The sequence below is a fragment of the Mesoplodon densirostris genome, chromosome 1, assembly GCF_025265405.1.
Source record: "Mesoplodon densirostris isolate mMesDen1 chromosome 1, mMesDen1 primary haplotype, whole genome shotgun sequence".
NCBI lineage: Eukaryota > Metazoa > Chordata > Mammalia > Artiodactyla > Ziphiidae > Mesoplodon > Mesoplodon densirostris.
In genome coordinates this window covers 184789076-184806150 of record NC_082661.1, presented here as the reverse complement: position 1 = coordinate 184806150, position 17075 = coordinate 184789076, and the positions used below count along the sequence as shown (strand labels likewise).

Here is a 17075-nt window from a genome sequence, read left to right as displayed (position 1 = left end):
CTTGAGCTGCCTCCTCCTCTGCTGCCATGTTCCCCCCCGGTTTACCTCTCAGCATTCTGCCTTTCTTCTCCAAATCACCTGTTGACAACTCTTTTTTTTCCCAAACCTGTGTTCTAAATGTTACCATGGCCTGCCAGGCCCCATCTGATCTTACACATATACCTTGTCATTCTCATCTGGGACCCCGCTCCCATCTCCCACCAGGCTTTATTCACACTAGCTCTCTGGCTTCCTCTCCCATCTCAAGTTTGCCTCACTTGTCAGAGTCCTCACACACACACTTCTGTCTGCATGGGGTGCCCTCCCCTCAGTGCCCTTCACCAGTGACTCCTCTTACCCATCACGTCTCAAAGTGACTTTCCCTGAATCCACTTTTCTTTGAAAGTACTTCCTTTCATTTTTTGTCAATCACAACAGCTTGTTTATATGTTTCACAGAATTTCACACAATTTGGAATTATCTGTTGTTTATGTACTTATTTATTAACCATCTATTTTGAAAGTTCCCTAAGGGACAGGAACAGTAACCTGTGTGTTTGTATTTTATAATCACTTCATGCATGGCTCCCTGTATACTGCTTGACCCAGAGTAATATCTCAGTGCTTAACATTGAATGAATGAACACAAATTGTAGTATAGTACAAGTAGAATAATAGCCTCAAAACCTGTTACCTGTAAGGATGTATTATATAATAAAGGAACACAAATTAATGGATGCAAGGTAATAACAGTTGGGATTATTTGTGACATTTGGACATAAAATCACTTCAAACAATTACTTTACTGCAATACAAACTTCAAAAGATTTAAACATTAAATATAAAATGCCAAACAATAGAATACAGCATATTAATAATACAAAATTAGAAACCAGTATATTTGCTGGCTGGAGGGTAATTTTCTACAACTTTGGAGAATAAATCATTATTGTCCAGCAAAGTTGAACATATTCATACCCTACAAACTGGCAATTTCACTCCTAGGCATATACTTGGAGAGGAAATCTTGGCTTATAAGCACAAGGAATCAAACAGGGATATTTACAACCGCATCGTCTTTGTGTGGAAAAAACATTAGAACTTCATGTCTTCAACACAAAAATAGATTAGTAAACTGTGATATGTTGATATACTGGAATTCTGTGCATCAATGAACTAGAGCTACAGCTCCATATAGATGGATCTTAGAAATATGGTCATAAATAAAAGACAGATGCAAAAGATTATATAGCATGGTACCTTTTAGCATAAACTCAAAAACCCTGCAAAACAAAATTATTTGTTGTTTGGCGATGAATACGTGTATGTGATACAGGTATTAAGGGATGCACTGCAACTATAAGCACTAAATTCAGTAATGGTTATCTCTGGATGGTGGAGAAAAAACAGGTATGGTGAGGGAGTGGGTACAAGGGCTGCACAAGTATTGGTCATGTTTTATTTCAAAAGGCAGGTAGTGGGTACGCAAATTTTGACTATATTACTCTTTAAACAGTTTAGTTGTCTATGGTTGAAATATTAATATTTTGGTAAAAAAATAATGACTAAAAATAATGTAGATAAAATGCTGCAAGGATAATATTTATTATATGAAAATATGTAAATTGCTAAAAATTACAAGCACCAATACCCATACAGTTAGAAGAGTCAAATAATAGAGCAAAAATTTCACAAAAGCACTAAAGAAATGAAAATGTGCTCAAGCTCAATAACAAGCAAAGAAACATGAACCTCAATATTCCAATATTTTTAAACAATGTGAAGTATCCTCTGCTGCCATCACGTACTCAACCTCTGCACCCAGTAAATTTATTTCTGAGACTCTGTTCTCAGAAAGTCATCACTAACTTCTAATAATTATTCTCTTTGAATTATGGGATTACCGGTCTTTTTTTTCCTATTTTACATAATTCTTTTTAATATTATCACTTTTAATATTTAAAAAATTAAGTGGTGCATTAATGCCTATTGATAGTATACTCATACATTAACAATATTCCCTAGTTGCTATTACTTTATAACCAATTAAGCTAGCAAATGACATTTAAATACCTTATAATGATTATTTTGTTCTTCAGCAAGCAACTTGATATGAAAATAATGGTCATATTTGTATATAAATTTATATATAAATAGTTTTCTATTTTCTCTTTAGGAAAAAAAAGAAAAGAAGGAAAGAACTGAACGAAAACAAAAGAAACATCATCATCCTTTTCTTGAAAATGAGGCACTTCCTCCATGGAGCCCTCCAAGCAGAACTGTGTTCTCAAAAGTGTCCTGATAATTCTTACTCTTGCATTATTTAGTTATTTATCAATTCACCAATTTTAGCCAATCTAAATTTAAAACTATTAATTCAATTATTTATAGTTAGAAGAGTCTATTTTAATTAAATGCCAGTCACTTCTGCTGACAATGAAAAAGATGCTTTAGAGCTTAATCAGTGAAAGCATTGAAAGCATTTTAGAACTGTAGATAAACTGCTTCAAATGAAGAGCTAATAATCAGATTGCTTTTACCATTGAAATACATAACCCTTTATCATGTTCTGATAATTCTTATAGTCTGATGATCCATGATCACTTTCCCTAACCTGTTCATGTTATTAGTATGTTTATTCTCCAATATAAAAAGAAAACCATCTAGGTACCATAATCATAGAAATAATTGATTTTGCGAATGATTGCACATCTGGATTCGGGTTTTAAAATGAATGGTCACTGGGGAGTATGCATATATTGTTTCTTCTAAAACAAATCTTTAGTTCAAAGTAGTTGCATTTGCACTGTGCAAGTTAGAATTTTGGTCAACTGAAGCAGTAGTTCAGTAGAATCATCCAATCACTGAGGCATTTCATTTAAGAATGTTGCCATATATATATATATATATATATATATATATATATATATATGTATATATATATATATATATATATATATATATATTTGTGGTACGCAGGCCTCTCACTGTTGTGGCCTCTTCCGTTGCAGAGCACAGGCTCCGGATGTGCAGGCTCAGTGGCCATGGCTCATGGTCCTAGCCGCTCCACAGCATGTGGGATCTTCCCGGACCGGGGCACGAACCCGTGTCCCTTGCATTGGCAGGCGGACTCTCAACCACTGCACCACCAGGGAAGCCCTGCCATATGTTTTAATATGAGTATTCTTTATCCGTTCCTGCTTAAGTGAAAATCATAGGCACTTTATAATGAGCAGACCTCTGAAATGTGTCTTCCTAAATTCTATCTCACTTTACTATTTCATTGATATCAAAAGATGTCCATTTCATGGTAATTATATACATTACTTATGGAAATTCCACAAGAGTCCAAGGTCATTATCGCTGTTTTTATTTTCCAGACTAAAGCCATAAAGATGATAATGGCAATTTTTGTCCTCTTAGCTAATCCAGAGTCATCTACCTTATATTTAGAAGACAGCTGTATGGGAAGGTAATTTGTAGAAAATGTCCAAAGAATCTATTTTTTAATTTGATCTCTGCATATCCTTATTAATCGGACTCATACTTGAACTGGTCAACTAGTTTATCACAGACCAAATATATGCCCTCAGAGTTGAAATGCTACTGCAGCCAATGATGCAATGCAATGATAGATGAGAAAAAAGTTACTATTTATGAAGCACCTGTTGTATCCTCTCTACTAGATCTTTACAAGTATTAGTTTTTGTCTTTACAACAACTATTCAGAGTACATGTTATTAGCTTCATTTTGCAGATAAAAATACTGAGACTCAGAGAAATCAAATAACTTACCACACATTTAGCATGTGACTGAGCTGGGATTAGAGCTAATGAAGTCTCTCTACCTCTAGAATTCAGATGCTCATGTTCATGCTCTCATGTGACCTCAGAGAATTGTAAATTCTGTCAAGACCTCTGTATTATATCAACCTTAAAAACACATTTTACTTCTCAGATCCTAAAATCATATATTGTTATCCATAGATTATCTTTCCTTTAAGAAATAGCTGTTTGTTATTAGAGACAGTTAACCTCATTAGATCTTCAAATGAAAAAAATAATTCATAGTATTTAAGGAGTTAGTCAAATGCCCGTGTCTAGTATTAGAATGTCAGAGCACCCAGCGAGTTATGGAACTTAGGCTTTCAGACAGTTACTTGGGAGGTTTCACACTCTGAGGATTAGCCTTCTTGCTGCAGTGGATGTGCAAGGTAAGAAAGGTGTCGTGGATCACTTTGTAAGATCACATCAGTGCTACAGATAAATTTAAAATTTCATAACTAAAACTGAAAGCCTTTTTATACTACTGGAACTAGGAGAATCTGTCATGAAATTGAACTAATTACCAGCAGTATCAGTATGGGATTTAGGGCCTCCCTTATTTCATTTGTGTGTCCCCCACAGTACCAAACAGAAAAGAGTAAGTATTTATTGTATTGAATTCTATTCGTAGCTTAAAAGATATTTGCAAATTCCAGGGAAGTAAAAGGAAAAATAGAAAAATGTACAGCTACTTTTATGAATGTGAGATCTTAAGTGTTTGTCATAGATTTCACAATAAATATTGACAAGCATTCTGAACATTTCTTCTAATTTATCATGCATAGTGGATTAACTATTATCACCTCTGAGTTGTGAGAATTGAAGTTAGTTAATTAATATAAAGAATATGGCACATAAGAAAAGGCTTAATAAATGTTCATTGTTTGCACTTACTTCCTAGCTTGAGCCGTTTGTTTCCCCACCTCATGTTTGTGAGAAGGTTAACATGGATGAGGCTGATGATGATGAGTTAACATTTCACTTGGTTGGCATATAAGAAGAAATCTCTGCTTTCCTCGCCAGTCTATGTTGTAGCACTCAAATATAGAGGTGACCTGTGTTTGGGACCTTCTAAAAAGAAACCTAAATACTAATTCCTTAGCATTGCTTGTGAGGTCAATGAAAAGGGAAATTGAGGTGTTTGCAAAGACCCAACAAGTCATTTCCCTCAAATGGAATTTTCGTCTTACTACGCTAAATAATATATTATTTCCTGTTTACAATAAGCTGTGCTGATTGAATTGTCTAGTTGAGTGAAATCACCTCTTTGCTTATAGCAGAAATAAAGTTGAGTTCTCGGAGCTGGATGAAAATACAGTGCTATTTACTTTCTGAGATCCAAAGGGGAGAATCAAGCCAGGTAATATTCTCCTGAATATATTTGTCTACTTAAATTGTATGCTTTCCCCATATTTCCTTAGAAATTATCAGATATCAATATCATTAACTTCCATTAAGTTTTTGTTATAGTATGAGGGAATGTTAATTCAAATTAAAGACACTAAAAACCTATAGATTTTCAGATTAAACTTCTAGTTGTGTAAACTGTATTGAGCACTTGAAGAATGCTGACACTTAAAGTAAATAGGAATTTAATGAATATTTTAAAAGATTACTGAAAACAATTCCCCTAGAAATTTAAATAATAATACTAAAAAATAAAATTTTATTCAGAAATGAAGTTTCATAATAACCAAGAAAATCAGTGACATAAGTAAAAAGAAACAATATGGCATTTTAGATCTGTAGGAGGTTAAATTTTTCTTAATGTAAGAAAATAAGAACTGTTCAGGCATAACAATATTCCAGTGGTTTGTACTGTACCACATTTTGAAAATGTTAGTAGTTCATTTATTTTTTATATAGTATTGAAACTGATATTTTTGATGTTGCCAAAACAGTACCTGATAGTATTTAGCTGTCCAAAGGTATATGTACCTTAGTGTGATATAACTATGAATCTGAAAGGAATTTTAACAAGCCTGGTCCAGACTTATTTCTAAATTGAAGAAACTGATTTCCAAAGCCTCTGACTTGCTCAAGATTACACAAATGACCATAAGAATTCTAGAGTGACAACTCAGGTATCAGGTTTCCCAGCTGTAGACTGTCCACCATTCCACAATTTTGATAATCTGATAAAATTTTTGCTCTAACTCTTTTAACTGTGGTCGTTATTAATGTCATTGATTTTTATCCTCTCAGATGTGCCCTTGCTCTTTCACAGCCTTCTCCATAACTATCCACCAGATCAGAGCTGTTTGTGCACCTACACTGTCACTGAAAATGTGGGGAAATACTGACATTTTTAAAATCCTGAATCATGGACTAAGTAGAGAAAAAGTATTTTACAAAATAGGAGAAATTGATGTTTGTCAAAATAGCTCCCAAGAATAAACTAATACAGAAAACACATTTGCCTGATTTAATTTTGACTCTGTTTTCAATAGTGCTCTATTAAAAAGTATTTAAACCCATATGCCTCCATTCTACACAAAGCAAAGATACTATCAATTATCCTGCTTCCTAGGTACATTGGCTGACAGAAATAATGAATACTATGTAACATTTAACTGAAGACTTCTCTGAATTCTTTTTACTTTAAAATTTCATGTCATTTGGTTATTTTGAAACATGTGTTACATATAGTTGTATAATGTTAACTTGTGTCAAATAAATTCTTGGTATTGGATTTAGGATGTTTTAAGAATTATTTTAGGAGATGTGTTTAATGTCTGCTTTTTAGTAGCATATTTTCATGTAATGTTTAATTAAAGTGAACCATACAAGATTTATTTTATTGGGTGATATTATTTATTGACTGTGCCCAAATGTATTTCATAATGATAGAAGATATGGTGTGAGTTTTATTTGTGGGCTAAAGGTGAAATAATCATATTTTGTTGATATATCTTTTATTAAAAATCACTGAAAATTTGGATATAAAACTTTTTTACTTAAAACACTACACAAATTACAAAGGTACTGTAAGTATCTAATTATTAATAACTAGAAAATGCAAATAGCAAAAATTACCCACATTGTCTTTTCCCAAAGACAATCATAGTTAATATTTTGTTTTCTTCCATTTTTTATTTTTAGTTCATTTTCCTCCATACATGAAATTAAGCTGAGAGTCAATAATGTAGAGATACAGTTGCCTCTCCTTTCCCCTCTCTCTATTTTTCTCTGTGTCTCTCTATTGCTCTACCATGCTGCTGTATGTCTGTATACATATGTGTGTAAAGGTATGTGTGTATATTATATAAAATACAACATATGCACATACATGCATATATTCAAACATACATATTTTTATTCTTTAAAAGTGAGATCAAATTACATATTTGGTAACCAGATTTTTTCCACTCAACAGTACATAATGAACATATTTCCACATTATTACACCTTTCAAATAATCTTTGATGCAACTACAATTTATTTAACCTATTTTTGAACAATTTGTTTCCTTAAGAATGTTGACTATAATAAGTAATAATACAGTCAACATTCTTGTAGTCAATAGCCTTGTTATTAGTGATGGTAAACCTCATTAAATTTGTGAAATGAAAAAATAATTCAGAATATTTAAGGAGTTAGTCAAATGCCTGTATCTAGTATTAAAATGTCAAAACATCCAGTGGGTTATGTAACTTAGGCTTTTGAGACAGTCACTCAGGAGGTTTCACACTCTGAGGATTAGCCTTCTTGCTGCAGTGCATATACAAATTGAGAAAAGTGTCATGGATCGCTTTGTAAGATCACATCAGTGCTACAGATAAATAAATTTCATAAGTAAAGCTAGGAACAGATTCATACTGTCAGGACTATAAGACATGGAATGGGAGTTTAATGGGTACAGAATTTCAGTTTTGCAAGATACAAATATTTCTGGAGATTGTTTGCACAACCATGTGAATATCCTCAAAATTACATAACTGTACACTTAAAAACTGATTTCATTATGTTGGGAAAGCTTAGGTATATTATAATATTTACAGTTAAATAGATTGAGCCCTACCAAGAAAACTGTTTTCATTTTCCTTGGTGTATTTTTTTTTTTTTTTTGCAATATGTGGGCCTCTCACCGCTGGGGCCCCTCCCACTGTGGAGCACAGGTTCCGGATGCACAGGCCCAGCGGCCATGGCGCATGGGCCCAGCCACTCCATGGCACGTGGGATCCTCCCAGACCGGGGCACGAACCCGTGTCCCCTGCATTGGCAGGCAGACTCTCAACAACTGTGCCACCAGGGAAGCCCTTGGTGTACTTCTTTTAAGCAAAAACAATGAAAAAGAAAAAAAGAAAGAAAGAAAGGAAGGAAGGGGAAGAAAGGAAAGAGAAAGAAAGAGAAAGAAAGAAAGGAAAGAGAGAGAGAGAGAAAGAAAAGAAAGGAAGAAAGAAAGAAAAAGAAAAGGAAAGAGGGGAGCCAGACTAGAGCTCACTGGCTCATTCAGTCTAAAGCAGTGGTCCCCAACCTTTTTTTTAGGTACGTGGGCCTCTCACTGTTGTGGTCTCTCCCATTGTGGAGCACAGGCTCCAGACGTGCAGGCTCAGTGGCCATGGCTCACAGGCCCAGGCGCTACGCGGCATGTGGGATCTTCCCGGACAGGGGCACGAACCTGCGTCCCCTGCATTGGCAGGCGGACTCTCAACAACTGCGCCACCACAGAAGCCCTGGAGGGTTGTCTTTGTCTTCTTTATGGTTTCCTTTGTTGTGCAAAAGCTTTAAGTTTACTTAAGTCCCATTTGTTTATTTATGTTTTTATTTCTGTTACTCAAGGAGGTGGGTCAAACAAGATCTTGCTGTGGTTTATGTCAAAGAGTGTTTTTCCTAAGTTTTACTCTAACAGTTTTATAGTGTCTGGTCTTATATTTAATCCATTTGGAGTTTATTTTTGTGTATGTTGTTGGGCAGTGTTCTAATTTCATTCTTTTACATGTAGCTATCCAATTTTCTCAGCACCACTTATTGAAGAGGCTCTTTTCTCCCTTGTATGTTCTTGCCTCCTTTGTCATAAATTAGATGCCTATATGTGCATGAGGTTATCTCGGGGCATTCTACCCTGTACCACTCATCTATATTTCTGTTTTTGTACCAGTACCATACTGTCTTGATTACTCTAGCTTTGTGCTATTGTTTGAAGTCAGGGAGCCTGATTCCTCCAACTCAGTTTTTATTTCTCAAGATTGCTTTGGCTATTCAGGGTCCTTTGTTTTTCCATACGAATTGTAAGATTTTTTGTTCTAATTCTGTGAAGAATGCTATTGGTAATTTGATAGGGATTGCATTGAACGTGTAGATTGCTTTGGGTAGTATAGTCATTTTCACAATATTGATTCTTCCAATCCAAGACCACAGTTCATTTCTCCATCTGTTTATGTCATCTTTGATTTCTTTCAAAAGTGTTTTATAGTTTTCTGAGTATAAGTCTTTCACCTCCTTAGGCAGCTTTATTCCTAGGTATTTTATTCTTTTTGTTGCAATGGTAAATGTGAGTGTTTCCTTAATTTCTCTTCCTGATTTTACATTGTTGGTATATAGGAATGCCAGAGATTTCTGTGCAATAATTTTGTATCCTGGAACCTTACTAAATTCATTGATTAGTTCTAGTAGTTTTTTGGTGGCATCTTTAGGATTTTCTATGTATAGCATCATGTTGTCAGCAAACAGTGAGAGTTTTACTTCTTATTTTCCAATTTCTACTCCTTTTATTTATTTATTTTTTCTTCTCTGATTGCTGTGGCTAGGACTTCCAAAACTATGTTGAATAAGAGTGGTGAGAATCAACATCCTTGTCTTATTCCTGATCTTATTGGAAATGCTTTCAGTTTTTCACCATTGAGTATGATGCTTGCTGTCAGTTTGTCATATATGGCCTTTATTATGTTGAGGTAAGTTCCCTCTATGCCTATTTTCTGGAGACTTTTTATCATAACTTGGTGTTGAATTTTGTGAAAATCTATTTCTGCATCTATTGAGATGATCATATGGTTTTTATTCCTTAATTTGTTAATGTGGTGTATCACATTGATTGATTTGTGTATATTGAGGAATCCTTGCATCACTGGGATAGATCCCACTCGATCCTGGTGTGTGATCCTTTTAATGTGCTGTTTGATTCTGTTTGCTAGTATTTTGTTCAGGATTTTTGTATCTATGTTCATCAGTGATATTAGCCTGTAACTTTTTTTGTGTGTGATATCTTTTTCTGGTTTTGGTATCAGGGTGATGGTGGCTTCATAGAATGAATTTGGGAGTGTTTCTCTCTGCAATTTTTTGGAAGAGTTTGAGAAGAATCAGTGTAAGCTCTTCTCTAAATGTTTGATAGAATTCACCTGTGAAGCCATCTGGTCCTTGAATTTTCTTTGTTGGAAGATTTTTAATTACCATTTCTATTACATTACTTGTGATAGGTTTGTTTAGATTTTCTAATTCTTCCTGGTTCAGTCTTGGAAAATTGTACCTTTCCAAGAATTTGTCCATTTCTTTGTGGTTGTCTATTTTATTGGCATATAGTTGTTTTTAGTAGTCTCTTATAATCCTTTGAATTCCTGAAGTGTCAGTTGTAATTTCTACTTTTTCTTTTCTAATTTTATTGATTTGCGTCTTCTCACTTTTTTTCTTTATAAGTCTGGCTAAGGGTTTATCAATTTTGTTTATCTTCTCAAAGAACCAGCTTTTAGTTTTATTGATCTTTGCTATTGTTTTCTTCATTTCTTTTTCATTTATTTCTGCTCTTATGTTTATGTTTTCTTTCCTTCTAATGACTTTGGGTTTTCTTTGTTCTTCTTTCTCTAGCTGTTTTAAGTGTAGGGTTAGATTGTTTATTTGAGATTTTTCTTGTTTCTTCAGGTGTGATTGAATTGGTATAAACTTGCCTCTTGGAACTGCTTTTGCTGTATCCCATAGGTTTTGGGTTGTCCATTTTCGTTGTTATTTGTCTCTAGGTATTTTTTATTTCTTCTTTGATTTCTTCAGTGATCTCTTGGTTATTTAGTAGTACAGCGTTTAGTCTCCATGTATTTGTGTTTTTAACTGTTTTTTTCCTGTAATTGATTTCCAATCTCATAACGTTGCTGTCAGAAAAGATGCTTGATATGATTTCAATTTTCTTAAATTTTCTGAGGCTTGATTTGTGACCCAAGATGTGATCTATCCTGGATAATGTTCTTGTGCATTTGAGAAGTGTAATCTTCTGTTTTTGGATGGAATGTCATATAAATATCAATGAAATCTATCTGCTCTATTGTGTCATTTAAAGTTTATGTTTCCTTATTAATTTGATGATCTGTCCATTGGTGTAAGTGAGGTGTTAAAGTCCCCCACTATTACTGTGTTACTGTCGATTTCCTCTTTTATAGCTGTTAGCATTTGCCTTCTGTATTGAGGTGTCCAATATTAGGTGCATATATCTTTATAATAGTCATATCTTCTTGGATTGATCCCTTGATCATTATGTAGTGTCCTTCCTTGTCTCTTGTAACACTATTTTAAAGTCTATTTTATCTGATATGAGTACTGCTACTCCAGCTTTCTTGATTTCCATTTGCATGGAATATCTATTTCCATCACCTCACTTTCAGTCTGTATGTGTCTGTCCCTAGGTCTGAAGTGGGTCTCTTGTAGACAGCATATATATGGGTTTTGTTTTTGTATCCATTCAGCAAACCTGTGTCTTTTGGTTGGAGCATTTAATCCATTCATATTTAAGGTAATTATCAATATGTATGTTCTTATTACCATTTTCTTAATTGTTTTGAGTTTGTTTTTGCACATCCTTTTCTTCTATTGTGTTTCCCACTTAGAGAAGTTCCTTTAGAATTTGTTGTAGAGCTGGTTTGGTGGTGCTGAATCCTCTTAGCTTTTGCTTATCTGTAAAGCTTTTGATTTCTCTGTCGAATCTGAATGAGATCCTTGCCAGGTAGAGTAATCTCGATTGTAGGTTCTTCCATTTCATCACTTTAAATATATCGTGCCACTCTCTTCTGGTTTGTAGAGTTTCTGCCGAGAAATCAGCTGTTCATCTTATGGGAGTTCCCTTGTAAGTTACTTGTTATTTTCCCCTTGTTGCTTTTAATACTTTTTTTGTCTTTATTTTTTGTCAATTTTATTACTATGTGTCTTGGTATGTTTCTCCTTGGGTTTATCTTTCCTGGGACTCTCTGTGATTCCTGGACTTAGGTGACTATTTCCTTTCCCATGTTAGGGAAGTTTTTGACTATAATCTCTTCAAATATTTTCTTGGGTCCTCTCTCTCTCTCTTCTCCTTCTGAGACCCATATAATGTGAATGTTGATGAGTTTGATGTTGTCCCAGAAGTCTCTTAGGCTGTCCTTCATTTCTTTTCATTCTTTTTACTTTATTCTGTCCCATGACCGTGAATTCCACCATTCTCTCTTCCAGGTCACTTATCCGTTCTTCTGTCTCAGTTATTCTGCTATTGATTCCTCCTAGTGTATTTTTATTTCAGTTATTGTATTGTTCATCTCTGTTTGTTTGTTCTTTAAGTCTTCCAGTTGTTTTTTCTTTAATTCTTCTAGGTCTTTGTTAACCATTTCTTGCATCTTCTTTATCTTTGCCTCCATTCTTTTCCTGAGGTTCTGGATCATCTTCACTATCAGTGTTCTGAATTCTTTCTGTGGAAGGTTGCCTATGTCCACTTTGTTTAGTTGTTTTTCTGGGGTTTTATCTTGTTCCTTCATCTGGTACATAGTCTTCTGCCTTTTCATTTTGCCTATCTTTCTGTGAATGTGATTTTCATTCCACAGACTGCAGGATTGTAGTTCTCCTTGCTTCTACTGTTCTCCTTGCTTCTACTCCTTGCTTCTACTTCCTCCATCCTTTGAACTTTTCTGGGAGGATATGAGACTTGCTGCTGCTAAAACTGCTCTGTAACCATTAATATCCATAGGGAGGATTTAATCAATATGCCTATGTAATGAAGCCTCCATAAAACCCCAAAAGAACAAGGTTCAGAGAGCTTCTGGGTTGGTGAACATGTGGAGATTCAGAGAGAGTGCTGTGCCTGCATTCTCTGTGCCCTTTTCCCATTACTGTGCCCTATGCATTTCTTCCATCTGGCTGTTCCTGAGCTATATCTTCTTAAAATGAACTGGTCATCTAGTAAGAAAATGTTTCCTGAGTTTTGTGAGTCACTCTAGCAAATTAATCAAACCCAAAGAGGGAGTCATTGAAAGCTCCAATTTATAGCCAGTGGATCAGAAGCACAGGTGACAACCTGCAGAAGTGGGGGGGGCGGCAATCTTGTGAGACTGAGCCGTTAACCAGTGGGACCTGGGTAACATTCTATCTACTTTTTTTTTTTTTTTGGCTGTGTTAGGTCTTCATTGCTGCACACTGGCTTTCTCTAGTTTTGGCCAGCAGGGGATACCCTTTGTTGTGGTGCTTGGGCTTCTCATTGCGGTGGCTTCTCTTGTTGCAAAACATGGGCTCTAGGGCACACAGGCTTCAGTAGTTGTGGCATGCAGGCTCAGTAGCTGTGGTGCACAGGCTTAGTCACTCCGCAGAATGTGGACTCTTCCTGGACCAGGGCTCAAACCCATGTCCCCTGAATTGGCAGGTGGATGATTAAACACTGCACTACCAGGGAAGTCCTGATAGCATTCTATCTACTTGAAGGTAGTATCAAAATTGAGTTGAATTGTAGGATGCCCAGCTGGTGTCAGAGAATTCCTTGGTGGTGTGGGAAAATTCCCCCAACAGTGGAATTGGGTGCAGAATCTTGCTATCTAAAATATAACTTTTCTTGTTTCTGATCATTATTTATAGTTGCTTCTCTCTGAAAACAAAGGATATCCTTCATTTTTAATGCAACACTGTTTATATTTTTTGATTTAATGTTGGCATTGTTAATGTGAATAAACAAAGTTACTACAATGATAACAGACCAAAGTGGAAAGAAGACTGAACTAGTAACCAGGAGAATGGAGTGTTTTTGTTTTTGTTTTTGTTAGCTCTTCCATTTGCAAACAGTGTGGCCTTGACACATCTTTGAGATTTCTGCTCCTCAATTTATTCATTTGCAAATTTAGGTGATTGATTAGATTATTTCTAAGACACCTTTCAGATAGAGTTTATGACTTAAAAAAATATTTTAAGTGAATCTTCATAAAACAATACATTAATAACTGGTTGAAAAAATCTCATAACACATTTGTCATTAACTGTTTTTATAGATCTCCTTGTCCTTATTATTGTAGAACACTTGGAGCAACTGTTCTAAGCACTGAAGTCTCTACTGGAATTGAGCACTTGGAGGAAAAGTGAAGGTTCAGGCTAGTACAGCTCATTGCATTACTTCTTTACTTGCTCTTAGAAGAGAAAAACTTAGGCCTTGGCAGGGACAACACCCATAAAAATGTCATTTAGCTGAACATTTTGTGTGAGATATTTGTCTTTTCCTGTCCAGAAAAAGAAATGAAGCAACAACATTCAGAGGAAGTACAAATTTATTGCAAGGATTTACAAAAACTTCTACTTAAAATGGAAAGGGTACCATTAATATTGTCAAGACTTTCATAGAATAACTGTCAATAGTTAAATTTCTACTATGCTCTAGTACATTTTATATAGTACATGACAATTTATTTACATCTACTGTGTAATATATTTAGTCCACACATGTGTGTTTTCCTATTTTTTCTGTCTTAGAAAGAAGTCCACAAAACTTTTTCTTTTTCTTTTCATTTATTTTTTTTAGCAATTATACATATAAAATATTTACATGGACTGGAGAGAAATTTTAGTGACCCTGTTTCTGCTCTTTTTATCAACATTCAGTGTGAAAGACCGTGTACTTGCCAGTCCCACAGCTAGATTTCCTGTCTTCATTTTATTGCTGATACAATACCACTTAAAGAAGATTTTTGGCATCCACATACTACTTAGGCTCCTCCCTAGTCCCCAAGGAGGAGTATAGTTTTGCCCAAGCCAATCAAGACAATTCCATCCTACTTGCCAATGATTTCTTTAAGCATGGGTGTCCTGGCTAGAGGAGTTTAAAGGGAAGTATTGGTGGGGTTTCTGGGGCAGTGTTTCCGTTCCTGCCTTTGTATACTGAATGCCTGATGTTGGGAGCTTCTGCAACCATGTCAAGAGTATGAGGGAAAAGCCAAGAGGATCACAGAATTTTGAGCTAGAGTGCTGACTCTGTTGAGTTGTTGAGGTAACTAACCTACCTTAGAACCAGGTACTTCCAGACCTTTTGTTATATGGAATAACATGTGTTTCTATTGATTAAACCACTTTGGGTAAGCTTCTCTGTAATTTGCAAGTGAAAGCATCCATATTATTTCCATGCACTCCTTTCATTGTCCTATGTGGTCCAGTCAGGAGTTGGAAAAGAACTGTCAGTACAGATTCTGTATTCCCCCAAAATGGGCCTGAGATTGTATCCATCAAATAACAATGTTGGAGTATACTATCATCTCATATTAGTTCTTTTTAGTCTCATATTAGTCCAGTGAATTTGAGGTTCTTGATGTCTCATCACAGAAAGAATTCAGTGAGAAACAAACTGATAGGTAAGAAGTGGATTTATTTAGAGAGAAACACAATTCACAGACAGAGTGTGGGCCATCTCAGAAGGCGAGAGGCCTCAAAATATGGTGTGGTTTGTTTTCATGGGCTGGGCAATTTCATAGACTAATGAGTGGGAGGATTATTCCAAGTATTTTGGGGAAGGGGAGAAGATTTCCAGCAGTTGGGCCACTGCCTACGTTTTGGCCTTTTATGGTTAACCTCTAAACTGTCATGGCGCTGGTGGGTGTGTCATTTAGATGCTAATGTATTACAATGAGTGTTTAATGAGGCTCAAGGTCCACTGGAAGTGGAATATTCCACCATCTTGGACCTAGTTGGTTCAAACAAGTTTTTGTCATGTCTTATGGCTATGTTATTATTTTAAAGGTTGTGCCCTGCCCCCTTCCCTCCTGTTTCAGGATGATCATCCAGCTTCATCTTTTGGGTGACTATCCAGATAAACAAAGCGAAACAGAGATCATTGGCCTAAATTATTAACCATTAGGGAATATTTGCCTCGACTCCACATTTTGCATATTGGGTTTTTAATGGGTGGTTTACAGGACACAGCAGGCTTCTCAGCTTGAATCTCAATTCACTCTCCCTCACTGCAGAAGTAAGACATGTCTGGGCATGCCCAGTGGGTAAGCAGGTTGGGCTCTTCAGAGGACTCTTGGTGTAAAGGTTTGAGGCCTACTGGAGGAGAAAGGGGATGAACAAGTTTTGCTTAAGAGTGACAAATGGAATATTGTCTGCTATATCTGTAAACAAAGGATGTCACAGTCATCAGTGATTGCAGCCACCAGCCGAAGGTGAGCTGGTGAGCTCCGAGGGACCTCAGGAAAGAAACAAAGAATACCTGTCATCTATCAGCTATCAGACTGCAGTCACTCCCTGACTGTGAGTAAGCAAGCCCTGAGGAAACTCAGGATGTGAAGACTCAGGATACTGGACCCAGACAGCTGAGGTACATATCAAAGCAGTGTTCTCAGTGATCCCAGACTCTTGCATCTTTGTATACATATAAAAGTGCTGATTTCCTTAATTTGAGATATCTGGTTTTCTTTAATTAACAATAATATTTTGATGTTCAGACTACCTACCTTTTGCAAAACTCCTATACATCCTGGCTCCCTCCTTCGCCTCCTTAAAGCAGTTCTCTCAGGGTTATTTGAGATGCTGCCTCCCAGGCATGAAGTCCTAAAAATTTCTGCCAAATGAAACATCACTCTCAACTTTTAGGTTGTGAATAATTTTTTATTCGACAAGAGCAGCTTCATATTATCAGAGAGGAAGAGTGATTTGGAGAAATCTGCAGTTCATTTTTGTGGGCAGAATTTCTTCTGCCCCCCTTCAAATTAATAGGTTGAGGTCCTAACACTCAGCCCCTCCGAATGTTGCTGGGTTTGGCAACAGGGCCTCTAAAAAGTTAACTAAAGTTGGGAGAGGGCTTCCCTGGTGGTGCACTGGTTTAGAATCCTCCTGCCAGTACAGGGGACATGGGTTTGAGCCCTGGCCCAGGAAGACGCCACTTGCTGTGGAGCAACTAAGCCTGTGGGCTACAACTACTGAACCTGTGCTCTAGAACCCATGTGCCACAGCTACTGAGCCTGCGTGCCACAACTACTGAAGCCTACTTGCCTAGAGCCCATGCTTTGCAATAAGAGAAGCCACTGCAATAAGAAGCCTGCACACTGCAACAAAGAGTAGCCCCCGCTCGCTGCAACC

At 36.1% G+C, this 17075-nt stretch overlaps 1 protein-coding gene across 1 annotated transcript in view; it reads left to right on the top strand.

The window, feature by feature from the left end:
- Positions 1-5354, top strand: part of LOC132498917 (microtubule-associated protein 9-like) — a 34700-nt gene extending 29346 nt beyond the window's left edge. Inside the window, 1 exon segment of the mRNA XM_060113166.1 lies at positions 2155-5354. Within this exon segment, the coding sequence (XP_059969149.1) occupies positions 2155-2280 (126 nt within the window). The 3' untranslated portion in view covers positions 2281-5354.
- The last annotated feature ends 11721 nt before the right edge of the window (positions 5355-17075 follow it).